This window comes from Capra hircus, chromosome 10 (assembly GCF_001704415.2).
Source record: "Capra hircus breed San Clemente chromosome 10, ASM170441v1, whole genome shotgun sequence".
Classification (NCBI taxonomy): Eukaryota; Metazoa; Chordata; class Mammalia; order Artiodactyla; family Bovidae; genus Capra; species Capra hircus.
In genome coordinates, this window is record NC_030817.1 from 81,324,114 (window position 1) to 81,344,536 (window position 20,423).

General features: G+C 41.2%; 1 protein-coding gene across 8 annotated transcripts in view; it reads right to left on the reverse strand.

The window, feature by feature from the left end:
- The window catches only part of NEO1 (neogenin 1), a 234,435-nt gene that overhangs the window by 20,719 nt on the left and 193,293 nt on the right, over window positions 1–20,423 (reverse strand). For 4 of the 8 annotated variants that reach the window (XM_018054673.1, XM_018054667.1, XM_018054674.1 and 1 more), the window contains exons 16-22: window positions 16,451–16,546; window positions 13,389–13,612; window positions 13,168–13,306; window positions 11,021–11,128; window positions 5,706–5,900; window positions 5,000–5,032; window positions 1,818–1,886 (exon numbers count right to left, since the gene is read on the reverse strand). In XM_018054673.1, coding sequence (XP_017910162.1) covers window positions 1,818–1,886; window positions 5,000–5,032; window positions 5,706–5,900; window positions 11,021–11,128; window positions 13,168–13,306; window positions 13,389–13,612; window positions 16,451–16,546 — 864 coding nt within the window. The remainder of the gene's footprint in view (window positions 1–1,817; window positions 1,887–4,999; window positions 5,033–5,705; window positions 5,901–11,020; window positions 11,129–13,167; window positions 13,307–13,388; window positions 13,613–16,450; window positions 16,547–20,423) is intronic. The other 4 variants (XM_018054668.1, XM_018054672.1, XM_018054669.1 and 1 more) reach the window with 3 other exon arrangements.

Genomic DNA, 20,423 nt, shown 5'->3' on the forward strand with positions numbered 1-20,423 from the left:
ACTGAACTGAACTGGACTATTCCAACAGCTTCCTAACCACTCTGTTTTGACTTTGTACTCTTGACACCCAACTCCTTCTCCACCGTCATCAGGGTAACAATAGATACTCAATAAGTGGGAAGTCATAGTTTACCAGTAGTATCAGACCTCTTACATATGTTACTCACACGAGGAAGCTCACATTTCTTAGCATCAGCACCTGAGCTTTTGACAAGTTGGTTTTAACCTACCTTCTCTAACTTGAGCCTATCCTGTTTCTAGGCAGTGTGGTCCCTGGAGAAAGCAGGCTATTTTAAAGTGTTTTTGATTTGGACCATTTTTAAAGTCTTTATTGAACTTCTTACAATACTGTTTCTGTTTCATGCTTTGGTGTTTTGTTTTTGGTTGTGAGGAATGTGGGATCTTAGTTCCCTGACCAGGAATCAAAACTGCATCCCTGCATTGGCAGGTGCAGTCTTAACCAGTGGACCACCAAGGAAGTCCCAAGCAGGCTGTTTTAAATTGCCACACTTCACACATGTTCTTACTACACTGCATCCTAGAAATGTCTGACCCCCTCCTAGACATTCAGTAATTTTCTCTGTGCCTTTTAAAATCTGGGTCAGAGATCTCTTCCAGAAAGCTTTCTCCTCTCTCTGTCAGATAGCTTGTTACATACTCCCCCTGCTTCTACAGTCTGTTACATAGCACCTGAACCTTTAGAAATATGAGTGAATAAATGAATGATTGCATAAACCAAAGAAAAGACAAAGAAGTAACTGCTTTTCTCACAGTCTTGTGGACGGCACATAAACGTAACATATACATCCCAGGAGGAGAAACTCATAAAGTCCTAGAAATCACAGCCTAAAAATTTCTTGAAGCAAGAAAGTTTGTCTGGCTCTCCAAAGAAGTGGCCGATTTCACTGAAGTCTGGGCAATACTTTTTATTTAAATTGTTAGTTGGAGATTAAGAGAACATTTTATTTCCATAATTAGACCAGGAGTTTCTGGAGGACTAGAAACGCTTTTTCCTTTGTCTTCCACGTGTTTCTCATGAAACAGTAAGGTTCATTTCTAGGAACTACCTTGGCGGACATTTTACCATCCTGGATTCCCACATCTGACCTAGAAGGCTGTGAGTGACAGCAGAAAAGGCAGAATATGAAGTCGGAAGCCCTGGGTTTTGGTTCTAGGGCTTCTATAATAAGCGGGTAGGTCCAGGCACATCACTTCTCCCCTGAGTCTCTTAATGTAAAACCTGGGAATAATGATACCTGTTCTCCCTCCCTCACAGTATTATGACAATAAAATATGATTTCACGTGCAAAAGTAACTTACATATGGTGACGTTGTACAGAGAAGCAGGGGTCACCATTTAAGCTCTTAGGATGGCTAGGAGAGAGGGAATAATTTTTTAGAATTCCCAAACTAAGAACACCACAGTAAGCAGTGTGGAGAGAAATGAATGATTCCAAAGCATCTCTCAGGCTTGTTTTAGATGATAGCTAATTCCACCAGAGGGTTTATTTTTGAAAGTAAGGTTCTAATTATTTCGAAAAGAGGCAGTGGGCAATGAGAAGACTTGTTTGTTTAGAATCATTTTAAGTTGTATACACAAATTGAAACAATTTTATTTGTGAGTCTATAATAAATGGGTTTACAGTAATTCGGCAAACATCTGCCAGAAAATGCCTAAAGCCGGCTCTGTCGAATAAAAAGAAATAGGTAATAGCCTACAGTTCACAACACAGGAGCTGCAAGACACATTTTAAGATTTCAAGCAGAACTGCATTGTGCCCACAGGAAGCCAAATGAAGCCAGAGGAAGGGCTTTACCGCTCATTGGAGGTTTGTAGTCGGATCCCAGGTCTGGCAGTCGGCTTCCTTTCCCTGCAGACCCCGAGGCTGAAGAAGAAGAAATCATGTCAGTAACAACCTACTCCATTGGTGTGACAAGTCTACTTCACAGCTAGTGAGTGTTTTCTACAAAAAAAAAAAAAAAAAAAAAAAACCACAAAAAAAACCTCAGTCTACGCTGTCCATAAGAAAAGGAAGTAGCACGTACACACGACAGGGGAAAATACAGCCTATTTGTGCAAAACAAAGGTAGTGCTTTCTACGCAATGAGGCATCTGAAAGGCTGACATTCCTGTTCCATGGCTGTGTCCAGGGTGTAACAAGGCTGCCCCTTGCTGCTAAGGCTTCTCTAGCCCAAAAAACAGTTGCTGAAAAACTGCTCAGAGCACTTAGGGCAGAAGCAGCTTCTGGTGGAAAAGGAACCAAGGGGACCGGTAAAGAAATGGGTTCTTCTGAGGGACTGGCTTGATCTGGCTGAGCAGGTGTCAGCAGTGTTTGGATTCTTTTCTCAAAATAGGAAGCTGCCTTTCTAAATATAAAGTTACCTTAAGTGGGAGCAGGAAGGCAAGCAGAGGTTCAGATTAGGCTCTCAGTTTCTGCTCAGTCAACCTAAATACCCAAAGATAAAAAATCAAAGTCTCCCCTCTGGTTGCTCACAAAGACACTGTCTCCTACGCCATCATCATGGAACATAAGAAGTGAGGCTGCTGACCTTGAGCTTGGGACCACCTCACATGCTTGACTGCCCTGGTGGCTCAGATGGTAAAGCATCTGCCTACAGTGCGGGAGACCCGGGTGCAATCCCTGGGTCGGGAAGATCTCCTGGAGAAGGAAATGGCAACCTGCTCCAGTATTTTTGCCTGGAAAATCCCACGGACGGAGAAACCTAGTAGGCTATAGTCCATGGGGTCGCAAAGAGTCAGACACGACTGAGCGACTTCACTCATATGCAGGCCTCAGAAGATACCTGGGGCTGGAATGCAGCCTCAGACTTCTCTTGAAGAAGCCTGCAGGAACTGCAAGGTAAAGCTGATCCTTGGTTCATCCAGATCAACAGACTGCCTGTGCTGGCAAACCAGCACCATCAGGCACTAACTATTGGACTTCTGGCCAGTTATTTAGCTACTATTCTGGGGTCTTGGTTTCCTCATTGTAAAGCAGTGATGATAATGGCACCTGCTTCACGAAAGGGTTGTGAGGATTAAATACAAATTTAATCCCATAAAATATTTTGAATCCTGCCTGACACACCGTAAATGTTTTATAAATATTAACTACTAAATAAATCTTTAGGGAAGAATCTCATCTTACACTCCACAGAGAGCATGAAGCTTCAGAAAATGCTTATAAATTAGAGTTATTTCTACAAATAAAGCTTGACTAGAAATGCATAAACAAGATGGGTTGCTGTAAAACATTACAGCTAATATCAAGTACCTCTATTAAATTATCAGACTTGGAGGAAATGGAAGAAATTAAAGTCTGAAGGTTTCTATGCGTAGTTCATTTAACAGAATGAATCTAGAAATGAAAACAAAAACAAACCTACTTTCTATGTTTCCAGAAGCTCAGTGTCCCCAAAGGTAACAGAAGTTCCTGGATATCTATGGGGCATATTCTAGAACTTTAAACTCACAGTCCTCAAACCTCTTTCACTGTCCACACCCATCACTTCACTTCACTTCTATTGCCACATTCCTCCCAAATGACACACAGCACATGTCACGAGTCCACTTGTTCTTTTCACTATGATAAGCTGGCAGAGACGACGCAGCCCACGTAAGGCTCTTCATAGCTAAGGGACTTCTTTGTCAGGGAGCCCATATTTAAGCCAAACTACTCAGAGTAACACGTTATATAAATAATTGCCAATGAACACTTTTGCCAATAAACCAACTGGTTTAACTCCTATATTTCTTAGTGTTTTCCTTTTATATTTAACTTACGAACAGGAAATCCAAGGATTAGCCAAATACCAAAATAAATATGGGCAAAGAATTTTAAATGCCAAAGGGGTGGTGTAGCTGAGAACTGCAGCCTGGCTTATGAGGTGAAGTGAGGGAGGAAAATGAGCACATATACTCTGTACACATTCAGTGTTGTAACTGTTCTAGTCTCATGCGTAAGGTACAGGTTCTACCATGATCAGGGTGCTTTACACACACGCACGCACGCACGCACACACGCACACACGCACGCACACACACACACACACACACACGGGCATGTCTGCAGTTTTCCCAACATAGAGCAAAAGACTCATTGAATGCAAACACATTTCCAAAGCCCTAAAACTTGAAACCTCAAACTGTGAATCTTCTTGCCATTAACCAAGATCCAAAGACTTTGTATTTCTAAAAACTACTCTTAAAGAATAAAAGAAACCATCCAATTTACTTTAACTGCTCCTGCTATAGAAAACAGATAACCAACGTTAGCCGACTTCCCAGAGATGGAAATCAAAGTATAGTTATCTCTCACCACAGCAGCTGCAGTGAGGAGACTATGCTGACAGATAATTTCCAGAACGGTGACACTGAGGCCCATACTTCCTAAACTTCCATTGTACACTGTCTCTATCCTCTTATAAAATAAGCAAATATATTTAAGAGAAGAAATGGAAAAAGAGCCCTGAATTAAGCTTGCAACAAGAGAATGGAGAGCAGTAATTTTGTGAAACATAATCATACAATTCAGTAGGGGACATTTGTATATTCTCTGCTGAGGGAGGAAAAAAGGGTATTCAATTGAATTTGACTAAACTTTTCATTTAGAGACATCAAAAAAACTCTAGATGCTACAAATATGACAAATTGGTGTGCTTGTTCTCATTATGGCCCAAATCCTTATCTGTATCACAGAATTTTAGTTTCTTAGCACAAAGGATAATCTGACCCACATTTAAGGATTATCTCCTCACATCTGTAGAAGTCCAACCCAGTTTTTTTTCCTGCCAGTCTGTTTAGCTCCTAAGTAGATTCTCCAGCTTTTCAGATACCCCAAGGGCCACAAACATGGACTCAACTCTACTTTGGCCAATAAATACGTGATTTTAAACACACAGTACTGGTACTGATTTTCAGGAAAAAACAAAAACAACCAAAAGCTAATAATAGGTCACAAAAGAGAGGAAAGGAAAGAGAGGCCAGCTACTCATTTACCTTGATCATTAGCCATTTTATCAGAGGAGTCCGCTAACAGGCCAAGCACAGGGGAAGAAAAAAACAAGAGCAAGGATCACAAGCTTTGAAGATGGGACAGGCAGAATTTTCAAAGGAAAAAAATTAAGACCCCGCAAACTTCCAAGCACTTTGAGTCTTCTTTTTCATGCCAACAGAAAAGAAATCCATGTATGTTTCCCGTATTTCCACAGACTCAGTCCCGGCTTACTTCTACTTCCTAAGCTCACCGGGCTCAATACTTTACTGTCACTTTGTCTAGAGTTTTCTTTAAAGGGCCCCTTTTGTCTCTTTCTCTCTGCAAAGGTCAGTGAACAAGCCTTTCACATTGAGAGCCTGCATGTGTTGGAAGAGAATCATCCATCACGATAACACGCTACTACTCTATCTGGGAACCAAGAGAATCCCACCTGATCTGACTGGTTTAGATCACTGCAGTTCATCTGCCTCAAGCAGCCTGGAGTCAAAGTTCCCCTGTCAATGATAGGTTTAGGGCAGTAACCTAGGGAGCACTGATCTGGTGGTCAGGGGGTAGGATCATTTTCAGATAAATGCCCACATGGTGGCTCATAAGCACCTCATCAGGATTTCCTGTATCATCCACAGTCTCTACATGCTAAAATGACATGTACACGCATAACCCCACTCAAGAGACACACAATGGAACACTCTGTTTGGGGGCCTTTACCTTTGGGTGTTCTGAACTGGACAGCTTCAGACATGGGCCCCATGCCCTTTGAGTTCCGGGCTTGGATTTTGAAGTAGTATGGTGTGTCAAGTGTTAATTCCTGTATCTGGTGAGTCAGCCTGTTTCCCACAACAGGCTCGATAACCCAGTCGTGTATCTCTGCATTCACATCCGTGCTGTAATATATGATGTAACCTATCCAAAGGGATTAATGGAAAAAGAAACCTTATTCCCGCTTTCTTTTGCAATCAGTAAATCAATAAAAGATATATGTTACAGCATATACAAATAGAGAACCAGTTACAGATTAAATTAGCAATAGTAACAAGTATTTTAAATGCTACACTAAATATAATACAGAGAAAACCACAATTTCAACAGTGCCAGACTATAAATTATTATCTGTATTAGTAGCTGAAATAATAAAAGTACTTAAGATAAAAATATAGGGTTAACTACTCTCAAAAGCTAGGAAATTATATAAGGAAACCATCCTAATCATCATTCCAACATTCTGTACTTCAGCGGTCTACTTCAATTAAGTTAATGCAGTTTTGAAAAAACTTAATGGCCATTACCATCAGTAATGGCCTGACAGTGCTATCTGAACTGTCACCAATGTGATTTCCCAGGAGAAAAACTCCGAGGAGACGGGCAGCCACCTTTGCTAGATTCTCCCAAACGTGGGGTAGGTGAAGTCACAGTGAAACATCACCTGGTGCATCCACCAGAGGGCGCTCTACATCCACAGTTGAGGAAGGAAGAGCTACACCCACAAGCCTACACAGCGCAAAAAGGCACGGACAGCATCATCACCGGTTTTTAAACACAAAATATAATGTAATCCATGTCAAGTCACACTTAATTCTTTCAAGGAAGAGGCAAATTCTAAAACCTAAATTAAAAATGACATAAAGACTGGGGATTTAAGGAAAGGGATTCCTAAGGAAAGCTGGCTGCTCAGTTCAGTTCAGTCACTCAGTCGTGTAAACCCTTCGTGACCTCATGGACTGCAGCACACTGGGCCTCCCTGTCCATAACCAACTCCCGGAGCTCACTCAAACTCATGTCCACAGAGTCAGTGATGTCATCCAATCATCTCATCCTCTGTCATCCCCTTTCCTCCTGCCTTCAATCTTTCCAAGCATTAGGGTCTTTTCAAATGAGTCAGCTCTTTGCGTCAGGTGGCCAAGGTATTGGAGTTTCATCTTTAGCATCAGTCCCTCAAATGAATACTCAGGACTAATCTCCTTTAGAATGGACTGGTTGGATCTTCTTGCAGTCCAAGGGACTCTCAAGAGTCTTCTCCAACACCACAGTTCAAAAGCACCAATTCTTCAGTGCTCAGCTTTCTTTATAATCCAACTCTCACATCCATACATGACCACTGGAAAAACCACAGCTTTGACTAGATGGACCTTTGTTGGCAAAGTAATGCCTCTGCTTTTTAATACGCTCTCTAGGGTGGTCATAACTTTTCTTCCAAGGAGTAAGCGTTTTTTAATTTCATGGCTGCAGCCACCATCTGCAGTCATTTTGGAGCCCCCAAAATAAAGTCTGACACCGTTTCCCCATCTATATTTCCCATGAAGTGATGGGACCGGATGCCATGATCTTAGTTTTCTGAATGTTGAGTTTTAAGGCAACTTTTTCACTCTCTTCTTTCATTTTCATCAAGAGGCTCTTTAGTTCTTCTTTGCTGTCTGCCACAAGGGTAGTGTCATCTGCATATATGAGGTTATTGATATTTCTCCCGGCAATGATTCTAGCTTGTGCTTCATCCAGCCCAGCGTTTCTCATGATGTATTCTGCATATAAGTTAAATAAGCAGGGTGACAATATACAGCCTTGACATACCCCTTTCCCCATTTGGAACCAGTCTGTTGTTCCATGTCCAGTTCTAACTGTTGCTTCCTGACCTGCATACAGATTTCTCAAGAGGCAGGTCAGGTGGTCTGGTATTCCCATCTCTTGAAGAATTTTCCAGTTTGTTGTGATCCAAACAGTCAAGGGCTTTGGCACAGTCAATAAAGCAGAAGTACATGTTTTTCTGGAACTCTCTTGCTTTTTCGATGACCCAACAGATGTTGGCAATTTGATCTCTGGTTCCTTTGCCTTTTCTGAATCCAGCTTGACTATCTGGAAGTTCACGGTTCATGTGCTGTTGAAGCCTGGCTTGGAGAATTTTGAGCATTACTTTACTAGTGTGTGAGATGAGTGTAATTGTGCAGTAGTTTGAACATTCTTTGGCATTACCTTTCTTTGGGATTGGAATGAAAACTGACCTTTTCCAGTCCTGTGGCCACTGCTGAGTTTTCCAAATTTGCTGGCATATTGAGTGCAGCACGTTCACAGAATCATCTTTTAGGATTTGAAATAGCTCAATTGGAATTCCATCACCTCCACTAGCGTTGTTCATAGTGATGCTTCTTAAGGCCCACTTGACTTTGCATTCCAGGATGTCTGGCTCTAAGTAAGTGATCATGTCATCTTGATTATCTGGGTTGTGAAGACCTTTTTTGTATAGTTCTTCTCTGCATTCTGGTCACCTCTTCTTAATATCTTCTGCTTCTGTTAGGTCCATATCATTTCTGACCTTTATTGTGTCCATCTTTGCATGAAATGTTCTCTTGGTATCTGTAATTTTCTTGAAGAGATCTCTGGTCTTTCCCATTCTATTGTTTTCCTCTATTTCTTTGCATTGATCACTGAGGAAAGCCTTTTTATCTCTCCTTGCTATTCTTTGGAACTCTGCATTCAAATGGGTATATCTTTCCTTTTCTCCTTTGCTTTTCGCTTCTCTTCTTTTCTCAGCTATTTGTAAGGCCTCCTCAGACAGCCATTTTGCCTTTTTGCATTTCTTTTTCTTGGGGATGGTCTTGATCCCTCCTGTACAATGTCACGAACCTCTGTCCATAGTTCTTCAGGCACTCTGTCTATCAGATCTAGTCCCTTAAATCTATTTCTCACTTCCACTGTATAATAGTAAGGGATTTGATTTAGGTCATACCTGAATGGTCTAGTGGTTTTCCCCACTTTCTTCAATTTAAGTCTGAATTTAGCAATAAGGAATTTATGATCTGAGGTACAGTCAGCTCCTGGTCTTGTTTTTGCTGACTGTATAGAGCTTCTCTATCTTTGGCTGCAAAGAATATAATCAATCTGATTTCGGTATTGACCATCTGGTGTCGTCCATGTGTAGAGTCTTCTCTTGTGTTGTTGGAAGAGGGTGTTTGCTATGGCTAGTGTGTTCTCTTGGCAAAACTCTGTTAGCCTTTGCCCTGCTTCATTCTGTACTCCAAGGCCAAATCTGCCTGTTACTCCAGGTATTTCTTGACTCCCTACTTTTGCATTCCAGTCCCCTATAATGAAAAGGATGAAAAGGACATCTTTTTTGGGTGTTAGTTCTAAAAGGTCTTGTAGGTCTTCATAGAAACATTCAACTTCAGCTTCTTCAGCGTTATTGGTTGGGGCATAGACTTGGATTACTGTGATATTGAATGGTTTGCCTTGGAAACGAACAAGAGATCATTCTGTTGGTTTTGAGATTGCATCCAAGTACTACATTTTGGACTCTTTTGTTGACTATGACGGCTATTCCATTTCTTCTAAGGGATTCTTGCCCACAGTAGTAGATATGATGGTCATCTGAGTTAAATTCACCCATTCCAGTCCATTTTAGTTCGCTGATTCCTAAAATGTTGACATTCACTCTTGCCGTCTGTTTGACCACTTCCAATTTGCATTGATTTATAGACCTAAAATTCCAGGTTCCTATGCAATATTGTTCTTTATAGCATCAGACTTTACTTCCACCACCAGTCACATCCACAACTGGGTGTTGTTTTTGCTTTGGCTCCATCCCTTCATTCTTTCTGGAGTTATTTCTCCACTGATCTCCAGTAGCATAGTGGGCACCTACTGACCTGGGGAGTTCATCCTTCATGTCCTATCTATCTGCCTTCTCATGCTGTCCATGGGGCTCTCAAGGCAAGCATACTGAAGAGGTCTGCCGTCCCCTTCTCCAGGGGACCATGTTTTGTCAGACAATGCCAAGAAATGCTTTTCAGTTTCCTTTGTTGTTCAGTCGCTCAGCTGTGTCTGACTCTTTGTGACCCCATGAACTATAGCACGCCAGGCTTCCCTGTCCTTCACTGTCTCCATCAGTTTGCTCAAACTCACGTCCATTGATTTGGTGATGTTGTCCAACCACCTCATTCTCAGTCACCTCCTTCTCCTCCTGTCCTCAATGTTTCCCAGCATCAGGGTCTTTTCCAGTGAGTCGGCTCTTCACATCAGGTGGCCAAAGTTTTGGAGCTTCAGCTTCAGCATCTGTCCTTCCAAAGAATATTCAGGGTTGATTTCCTTTAGGATTAGCTGGTTTGATTTAGTTGCATCCAAGGGACTCTCAAGAGTCTTCTCCACCACTGCTGTTTAAAAGGATGAATTCTTCAGCACGCAGCCTTCTTTATGGTCCAACTCTTAATATCCATACATGACTACTGGAAAAACCACAGCTATGATTATATGGACCTTCGTCAGCAAAGTGACAAAGGTCACTCTGCTTTTTAATATACTGTCTAGGTTTATTACAGCTTTTCTTCCAAGGAGCAAGCACCTTTTAATTTCACAGCTGCAGTCACCTTAGGCCATCTTTTCATACAAAGGAACTTCAGGAGGACAACTCTGGCTCCACAGCATACATTATCTGGATCAGAGGCAGGTTTTTCTCCCTGATAAAGATGAGGAAGGCATAGTGCCTTCTACTCTGGAAGTCCAAGGGAAAATTCAAGGTCCTGTCAGAGGTCCAGGCCAACTCAGACTTTTAACTTGAGTTGTAAGAGCACAGGAAGCTGAAGAAGCAGTCCTGGGTGAAAAAAGAAACTAAGCCTAATGGGTATTTTTGAGCTTTGGGGTAAAAGAGGTGAATCTGTATTTATTGGGTATCACCCTGTAGAATCAGGCAGCGTCTTCAACCCCAAGACCCTGGTCATCTAGTCAAAGACAGAGAAGAATAGCTCTCTGGAGGAAAATAAATAAGTCTGTATGTTCCACCATAACCAAAGGCTGTCTAGTGCAATCCACACCCATCAGAGTTTCATGAAATATGGGTCAGAACAACCAGCTGGCGACTCCTTTTTATGTCACTAAACAGCAGCCCTTGCTTCAATTTCCAGGACCATCATGACACGTAGCACCCCCAAAAATGGCCAGGTCAAGTCCTGAGACCCCCATTCCTCCTAAGAACAAGGTGCTCTTCTAGAATGTAGGAACAGGGAGCGGACACACACTCCCAGGCATCTCTGGCCTCTCACCTGTAATCTTGCCATTGGCTTCAGAGGGAGGCTGCCAGTTTACAATGATGGTCCTAGGTTTCCCCTCTTTACTCACAACCGTCACATCCTTGGGTGGAGAAGTAGGAACTACAAAAGAATAACACTTTCAGTAATTCCTGTTCATTTCAACTGAATTCACCATTTCCTCACCCCTCTCCATTTAGAAGGCACAATAAAGGGTACAGCCTCTTGGCTTCAAAGAACTCACTGTTTGCCTATAAATAGCCCCAAGAAAAGGAAGAATATGCAAAGTACCAAAGGGGAAATACCATATTGAGAGGACAAAGAACAGGCATCCCAGATGGGGAGGTCAGGCAGGATGGTTAGGGAAAATTAAAAGCCACCTGCAGTCCCTGCTTGATAGATCAGGAGACTGAAAATGAGAAAAGTTATGTAATGTGCCCAAGACTACGTTTTCTCCCCTAATTTGGATTATTTTGTTAGAATATTTTTAAGTGTAAAGTAACTTTGTCTCTACCTATATATAGTTGGCTTTCAAAACCAAATATGATGTTTGATAACCACCATTCCCCCAAAGAATAAATGATTTACAAATTAATGGTTTTTTATATTAAATTTGCACTGAAAAGATACTATCAACTATTAAAGGTTATTGCTCTGAAATGTAAAGCTGTTTATGGAACAGAAAAGCCAATTAAATAAAAACGACAGTGCATCTGTTTCCATGGTAGTGGCGGCTATGTTTCTAAGTCGTGTCTGAACCTTGCAACCCCATGGACTGTAGCCCCACCAGGCTCCTCTGTGCATGGGGATTTCTCAGGCAAGGTAGCCATTGCTTCCTCTAGGGGATCTTCCCGACCCAGAGATCAAACCCACATTTCCTGCATTGCAGAAGCCCCTTATGTTTCCATATTATGGCTGAAAACTTTTAATGTATTAATACTAGTTGGGAAATCAGCATATTAAGTATATCCTTACATCTACTCTTTTCCTAAAATACTAGAATTCTCCTGGTATGAAATGGAAGGAAGCCCAGTGAAATGTAAACTCCTAATGGAATATCATTTATTACCTCATGGGCTGGAATGAAAGCACAAAGGTATTTTTAAAACTGGCAAAGGAAGCAAACTCAAGTTCTATTTAAGTTTTTGTGCACTGAATTTCTTTCTCTCTGAATCTATCCCTTTTTTTTTCTCTGTAGGAAATTCAACCAACTGTGCCAAAGATAAGACATCAGGGCCAAACCCAGTCTGGAGAGACTTTATAGCTCCATTTTTTTCATTATTCACATAAAGGAGAGAAAGAAATAGGAAGGTGGAATAGACAGAGCCTCCCAATGGTTACACACATCCCCGTGCCAGGGAAGTATAAGGGGCAGAAGGGCAGGCCTACAAGTGAGCAAAAAGCAAGCAAAACTTTCAAATTAGATGGCTTGCTTTCCCCTTAATTTGCTTAGCTGTATTTTTTCTTTCATGTTTACTTACAGACAAAAACCCTAAGAATACTCCAGCGGGAGACTATATAAGACACTAACCAGTTGGCAAGAGAGCGTCCAGGGCAGTTTAGGAGAGCTCTGGAAAAGTGCTGAGGCTCTGGCAAGCATGGTATTGGTAAAGGGCAGGCTACTTCATCTTTTCTATCTCAATCTTCCAGGAAGGCAAGGTTAAAAGCCGTAATTCCTTACATCTACACAGTGCTTTATTACTTACCATTTGCTTTATTTATTGGGTAATTTATTTTACCCTATCAAATAGAAAAGACAGCAATTACCCCTCTTTTATAGATGGAAGAAATAGCTTCAGAGAGGCTGGATGACTTGCTTATATAGTCAGTAGGTGGCTGACCTTGGAATTGAACTCATGTCTCATGATCCCTAAACTCTAGTACATTCTGCACTATTTCTTTCTGCTATTGGCTAATGTTCTTGAACAACGATGAAAAAACCAAAATTCTTCCTAAGAAAGCAAACACTGAACTCCAGCTGTAGTTGCTCACTGTGTTCCATAAATATGTCAATTCACACACTTAGTTCTTTCCTTCGGTAGTAAAGAGCGGTGGTAGGCGCCTCATGACTTGGGACGTGGTACATTAGCAGGGACTTGCCCTGGCTTTCACATCTAGCGAAGAGAAGAAAGGCCATGTGACAAAGTTCCGACAACACATACCTAATTCAAAAGTAGTCCCGTGGGCTGTCATGCTCCATGTGCTTGACCTTCGACCTTTGGTCACCATCACAGAGAATTCATAGAGTGTATTTGGTTTTAAACCAGTTACCAAATAACTCAAAGTCGTTGCATTGGCATTCTGCAAACATATGAACCAAAAGCCTCAGAATCAGAAAGTGTGAATAATTAGCTTTCCTTACCCAGAGTGAATGTGCTAGTACCTTGTACTTGGTGTTTGCTGGGATGTTGGTTTTCCATCGGACTGTGTAGTACCGGGAGTCTGTAATCTTCTGGTGTTTGGGCAGGGAGTTGTCTGCCCAGGTGATCCTTATGGTGTCATGGCTCAGAATGGAAGCCTGAACTCCCACTGGTGGCATCATGGGAGTGGGATCTGGCACTGGAGTGTATGGAGCATTAATAACAAACAAATCAACTTCAGAAGTGTCTGGGGTAAAAAGTAATTAAAAATGAAGTGGCATTTTAACATAAACAAAAATAAGAGGGAAATGCAGGGTAATATAATGGAATGAAAGGTGAGAAATGGAGAAAGAGAAAGAGAATCCAGAGTTAATATATAACCGTCATTCATTTAAAATAATATTTCCACTTGTGTTCTTTCAGGAAACACTTGCAGGAAACCACCTAGAGAAATAGTAATTAACTATTTTCTACTACTGTAAACTGCCTGTATATTGAATGCTGCTGCTGCTAAGTCACTTCTGTCGTGTCTGACTCTGTGTGACCCCATAGACGGCAGCCCACCAGGCTCCCCCATCCCTGGGATTCTCCAGGCAAGAACACTGGAGTGGGTTGCCATTTCCTTCTCCAGTGCATGAAAGTGAAAAGTGAAACTGAAGTCGCTCAGTTGTGTCTGAGTCTTAGCGACCCCGTGGACTGCAGGCCACCAGGCTCCTTTGTTGGTAATCCAGTGTTCCCCAGTGGCTCAGATGGTAAAGAATCCACCTGCAATGTGGGAGACCTGGGTTCGACCCCTGGGTTGGGAGGATCCCCTGGAGGAGGGCATGACAACCCACTCCAGTATGCTTGCCTGGAGAATTCCCACTGACAAAGGAGCCTGGCGGGCTACAGTCCACAGGGTCGCAAAGAGTCGGACACGACCGAGTGAATAAGCACAGCACACATCATTCAAACCTGACTTTTCTTTGTCTTAAGATGAAAACTGCTTTTAAAATCAAGGGTATTTTTCCTAAATAAGTAACACAAAGCTCATGATCTATTTTGGTATTTCAGTGAATGTGGTTGAATTTTGGGGATGTTGCTTATCACACTGGACATGTAAGGGCCTTTCCTCTAAAATCTGAATCGGAATATCAGCCAGTGGAAACTTAGCCTGGTCTTGGAACTGGGTGTATCTGAAACCCACACAGGGTCTAATTCAGATCTGCTGATGTCCAGGGTCTAAAAGCAGTACCACAACACGGCTTACATTCAAGTAAAGCAAAGGGAACTCAAGGGCATTACTCTTCAAGAAGGAAAGGTAAGCTGACAACACATGGGAGTATTTTATATTTTTTCCAGTAGACGGAGAGAACCCACTGGTTAATCCCAATCAGTTATGGGAAATGCCCCAGCTATCAAGGATTTAAGTGACACAGCCTTTTTGAACTTAAGAAATCAGAGCGCTTTTTGATAGAAGGAAAAGTCTATACTCATGTGCTGTCCTGAACCATATGCAATAGACATATTCTCTAAGTAGCACCATCAAAACAAAGGCCAGAATGAGCCCAAAGGCACCATGACACAGGGCAATACGGAAGCATCCATTTGGGCTTTCCCAGCTCTAGGTCAGTTACTTAAGTACATACACACTGGTTTATTTTATGTGAAGGTTTTAAAATGGGTATCCCATTTAGCTATGGTGACTAGTCCTTCCTATAACCTAAAATCTGAGCCGGCAGGGGCCGTATTTACGAATAACTGCCAAGCTAAAGCAATAATCTCCATTTGTGTATTTCCTACACAATGGAGACTAAAAATAACAGAAGAACAGCACACATTATAATCAAGGGCTTTGTTCAAAGATCAGGACACATACCAATTAGCTAAAGAAAATGCACCTTCAGGTGCGAAAATCATTAAGACTGCGAGATTTTCTTCTTATTGTAACAACTCTTAGAAAAGACAGCTAGGTAACATGACTTATGAACATTTCCTCTTGCATATTTCTAGCCACGCTATATTTTTAAGTCACATAAGAGAAAATAATTCCAAATTTGTTTTTTCCCTCTTACAGACTGATTTAAGAAAGTAGCAAACCCTTTATTTAAATATTCTCTTTCATCTTGTTTTTTCTTTTCTGACATACCAAAGCTATTTTTAAAAGAACTTATAAATTGTAAGCACACAGGAGCAGAAGACAGGACAGAACTATTAAATATGCAGTAATGGTATTGATCTTGTTAAGTAAAAGCATAAAAATGGGGGACAGAGATTATCTTTTGCAAACAAATAATGCCAAATCCATACTGTAAGCAAAGTATCCAGATTACATAGCAGGCAATACAGAGTTTTTTGTTTTGAGAAACAAAAGAGTATTACTGAAAGTGATAAATTCTTTGATTTCCAGTATTATTTAGAAAAATTTACAATTCTAATATATTCACTTCAGTAAATTTTCTCATTCAGATCTAGATCTAAATCATGTTTTACGTATCTAGAGAAATTTTATTCTTTTAAAGATATTTTAATAGATAAATTACAAAGAAAAGGAATAAATATTTGGTCTCTTTTGTAATAAATTTACAGTTTATCAAATGGATGGTACATATAGCTTTATACTCTATATAAATAAAACTTTAAGCACATAGAAAAATACTTTCCCAACTAATTCAAGTACTAATAAAGAAAATGTTGCATTTATCAATCTAACACATTTATTCCATCAATAATCTATATATTTTCTCAGAGATATGGAGATCCTTTAACTTTTTTCTCCTTTTAGTTATAACTCACATGACCAAAAGATGAAAAGTCACTTTTAATTCTCTCATGACTATGCTTTCTAGATCCCAACATATTAAAAACATGTGCTATACATTTACATAGATGTGTTTACATGACAGGATTAATATTTTCTAAAAAGCAAAGCAGGATTTAACAGAACTTTCCATGTTGAAAGCCCATTTACCCTCCTATGAGGCCTGACCCTAAACTGCCATATCCTTTTCCTTCCACTGATACCCATGGGGCAGGCCTCATGCTAACATTCTACTTAAGCTGCCAGAAAATATGCGGACAGCCAGAGATGGACAGGATACCTTACCTGTGTGAGGTCTGGTCACAGCACTCTCGTACAAGGGGATACCTTCACCTACGTTGTTAAACGCTTTCAGGGTAATCACATAGTGAGAGCTGGGATCTGAAGGAAAGAAACAAGTGGAAACACGTAAAAAACTCTCACTATAGAATTTTTAAAATTCATAGATGATTGTGTATAATCTTCATTGTAATAAAAGCCAAGTCAGATCAAGTGAAGTTGCTCAGTCGTGTCCGACTCTTTGAGACCCCATGGACTGTATGCAGCCTGCCAGGCTCCTCTGTCCATGGGATTTTCCAGGCAAGAATACTGGAGTGGGTTGCCATTTCCTTCTCCAGGGGGTCTTCCCAACCCAGGGATCAAACCCAGGTCTCCTGTATTGTAGGCAGATGCTTCTGTCTGAGCCACCAGGGAAGTCTCCAATAAAAGCCAGGTCATACTTTAAAATTTTCTTATGTGGGATTATTCTGAGGGGTGGGGAGGAATGGAGATGGGAGCATACAGAGTATAGAAAAACTGGCTGGGATCAACTTCCTGTAGTCCCCGGAGCAAGGCAGACTGTTTCTGAATCTTCTCTTGGCTTCAACTCATCAGTGGTTTAGTGATATTACTATATAGTGAAGAGTTTGGATTAAAAAGAATAAATAGGATTTCCATGTGTTGGAAGCCCACAGGTCCAGCTTGGACTTAAACAAACCCTGTTCCTTCTCAGGAGGAGGCAGTGATTGGAACAGCCAAGCTAGAGAAGTAGGAGAGAAACTGTTAACCCAGTTAACCGCTGAAGGTCCTTAACTCTCTGGGATGCCAACCTCATCTAGCTTTCATGCAGACTTCTTGGTTGGAGAAGACATGGTCCAGGATTTCAACAGGCTAAGAAGGTGATCATGTAAAATGCTGCTAGTTAGATTTGGTGAAAAAGAGGGGTATTATATGGTTGGAATAGCATTCATCCTCCTATTGTCTAAGGCGAATCAGGAAGAGTCCGCTTTATCACATTCTTGACCCAGGGAAGGTTTAGTACAGGTACTTTAAGAGTCTAGTTTCAGAATGAAGACTGGGGTTCCACTGAAGTATTGTAGGGTGGGGAGCTGACCCACACCACTCACTTCTCGTAAAGCTGGGCATTTTTTCAAGGTGGCCACACCTCAAGCGGCCTTCATTTCTTCAAAAGCTGCTTGGTGGCCCATTTTCCAGATACCACTGAGCAATATATAAAGGCAGCTGGTCTTCCAGTGTGAGAAAGAACTGACAACAAATGGAATATATAAGACTTAGTACTTGACTGTTAGGAAAAGGTGCTGATTTGGGCAACATGGTAGAAGGTGATGCCATTCATTGAGACTGGGGACAGAAGACTCACAATACACATTTTCCAGACTTGTGTATTTCCAGACTGTAGGCCCCCTTCTAGTCCTACTCTTCACTCTCTCCCAATGTGCTTCCATTCATTTCCTTGGTTGGATTAGCATACATGTGTGATCCAATGCAAATTAGTCCCGACTTTTCTTCTGAGCACCAGACCCGTTCAACTGTCTGTTGGGCACCTCCATCTCTTGGATGTCTCAAATCTCTCTTTCTCTCCCTTTCCTCTGCCCCTTCAGATCTGCTCCAGTTTTCCCTCGAGTTCATAAATGGCATGACTATGCACGCTGTTGTTCAAGTCAGAAACCTGGGAGTGGTTAAGACCTCTCTCCCCCTCCTTCCCTAGGTAAGTGACCAAGCCTTGCTGCCGCCCACCACTCTGCCTCGTTCCCTGTGCTCGCTCTTTCCTGGCCACCTCTCAGTTCACTGAGCGGTGTGCGCTCTCCTACTGCAGAGCTATAACCTGTGCAGCTGCCCCTATGCTGCGGACACACAACACTCTCACTCACTCAGACACTGCCTGCGCATCTGAAAGGGGCCGTCCCAGACTGGACTACCTCTCCAAATACATAGCCTGTAGCACCTCATTTCTCCTCCTCGGCATTCTAAACAATTTAAATTATTTAAAAATTATACTATCTCTAATCACTGGGATCACATCTGCTCGATTCTCTATTTCTATTGTGCTCTATTTCTAGCACAGTGTCTGGGATATTTGCTGATTGAGTGAAAGTTTGCAGAAGATATTAACTGTGATTTTGATTAAATTATGATAGACTATAAGATATTCTATCATGATTTATGATATTCCAGTACAGATACCCAGCAAGCAGATGTTTATATAGATTTGAAGCTCAGGAGAGAGCTCTAGTTTGATTAATAAATGAATTCCTATGTGTATTTCTCCACTCCACTGACTTTCCTTTTGTTCAACGTTTATGTATCTTAAATCTATCTGATAAATACAGCAAGCTTATTTTACTTTATGCCAGTCAATTTTTTGGCTGCTTCTCAATGTGGATTTCTTCACTACTAAACTACGTCTACTGCCTTCAGCACACGAGTGCTCCTCTCAGCTCTTGTTTCCAATCACTATTCTCACTCTTTCAAGGACAAGCCAGGCTTCTTCCCTGACTGCTCTAGGGTGCCTTACCACCTCCTCCTCCTCTGAACACACTTCACTTCAACGCTTCTCACTGTCTCCTGTTTTACTTTTCTTCTCCTGCTAGACTGAAAGAAGATTTTCATTTCAGTAGATCTGTAAAGGAAACAGTAAGAGTGGGTGACCACAGAAGTATTTTTATCCTTTAGCCTGTTCCTTTGCTCTCCTACTACTGCCTTATAAGACTGTTCATGCGGGGAACACTTTCCAGGTTAGCTGTGCTGTTTCTTCTTGAAAGGAAAAAGAAAAAGGCCGCTCTGTTTTTGACCAAAGCATTAAATTGCTGGTTATCTTCTACCAGAAAAGATGACCCTAAGGAATTTATTGCTTGTTCTTGTGCTTAGTCGCTCAGCTGTGTCCAACTCTTTGTGACCCCATGGACTGTAGCCCACCAGACTCCTCTGTTCATGGGGATTCTCCCAGTAGGAACACTGGAGTGGGTAGCCAGTTCCTTCTCCAGGGGATCTTCCCAACCCAGGGATCAATTCAGGTCTCCCACATTGCAAGTGGATTCTTTACTGTCTAAGTCACAAGGGAAACCCTAAGTACTTTATTAGACACTTAAAATTGTCTTTAGGAAAGACATTTACAAATAAATTTGAACAAAAAAGGTTGGTCAGGGAAGATTCTAAATTAAAAGGCAAGTCTTTCAAAGAAAGATCTTAATAATGATATCTAATTTGGAAAAATATGCCTATCTAAGTCAATTCATTTTCTATTATAAAATATTACTGTTTCTCAAAATGTTGGCTTTGTAACTCACCTTTGAGGAATAATTTATATACAATACAATATACCCATTTAAATGTAGCTTTTTAGCTTTGACAAATACATACACCTGTGTAAGAGTCTACTACTTAGCACTAAACAAAAACAAATCATGACCACAGCACATATTCCCAACACTCTGAAGAGTTCTCCTACTGCCAGTCAACTGCAGTCAATTCCACCTCCTCGCTTTCTAGCCAACCACTCATCTTGCTGTGTCACTATAAGGGCCACGCATTCTGCAGTTTCATAAAACTGTATTAGCACAGTATGTATTCTCTTGTGTTTTGCTTCTTTTGCTCTGCATAATGTTTGTGAGATTTGTTATGTCACTGAGTGTACCTGTAACCTATTTCTTTTAATTGCTGACCAGTATTCTGTTGTATGGATATAGTACAATTCATCACTTAACTTGTTTACCCCTTTAGATTATTATACGTCAATTATGAACATCTGTGTAGAAATCTTTGGGAAGATACACATCTTTCTTTCTCTCGGTTAAGGAACTATGAGTGGGAATGTTAGATTGTATAGTCAACTTTTTCAGAAACCCCCCATCTGTTTTCTAGAGTAGTTGTGCCATCAGATGTGCCCACCAACTAGTATGAGTTCCAGTTCTGCATCCTTGCTGATATCTGGTCTATTAAATTTTAGCAATTTTAGAGGTTGTGTAGTGATATTTCACTG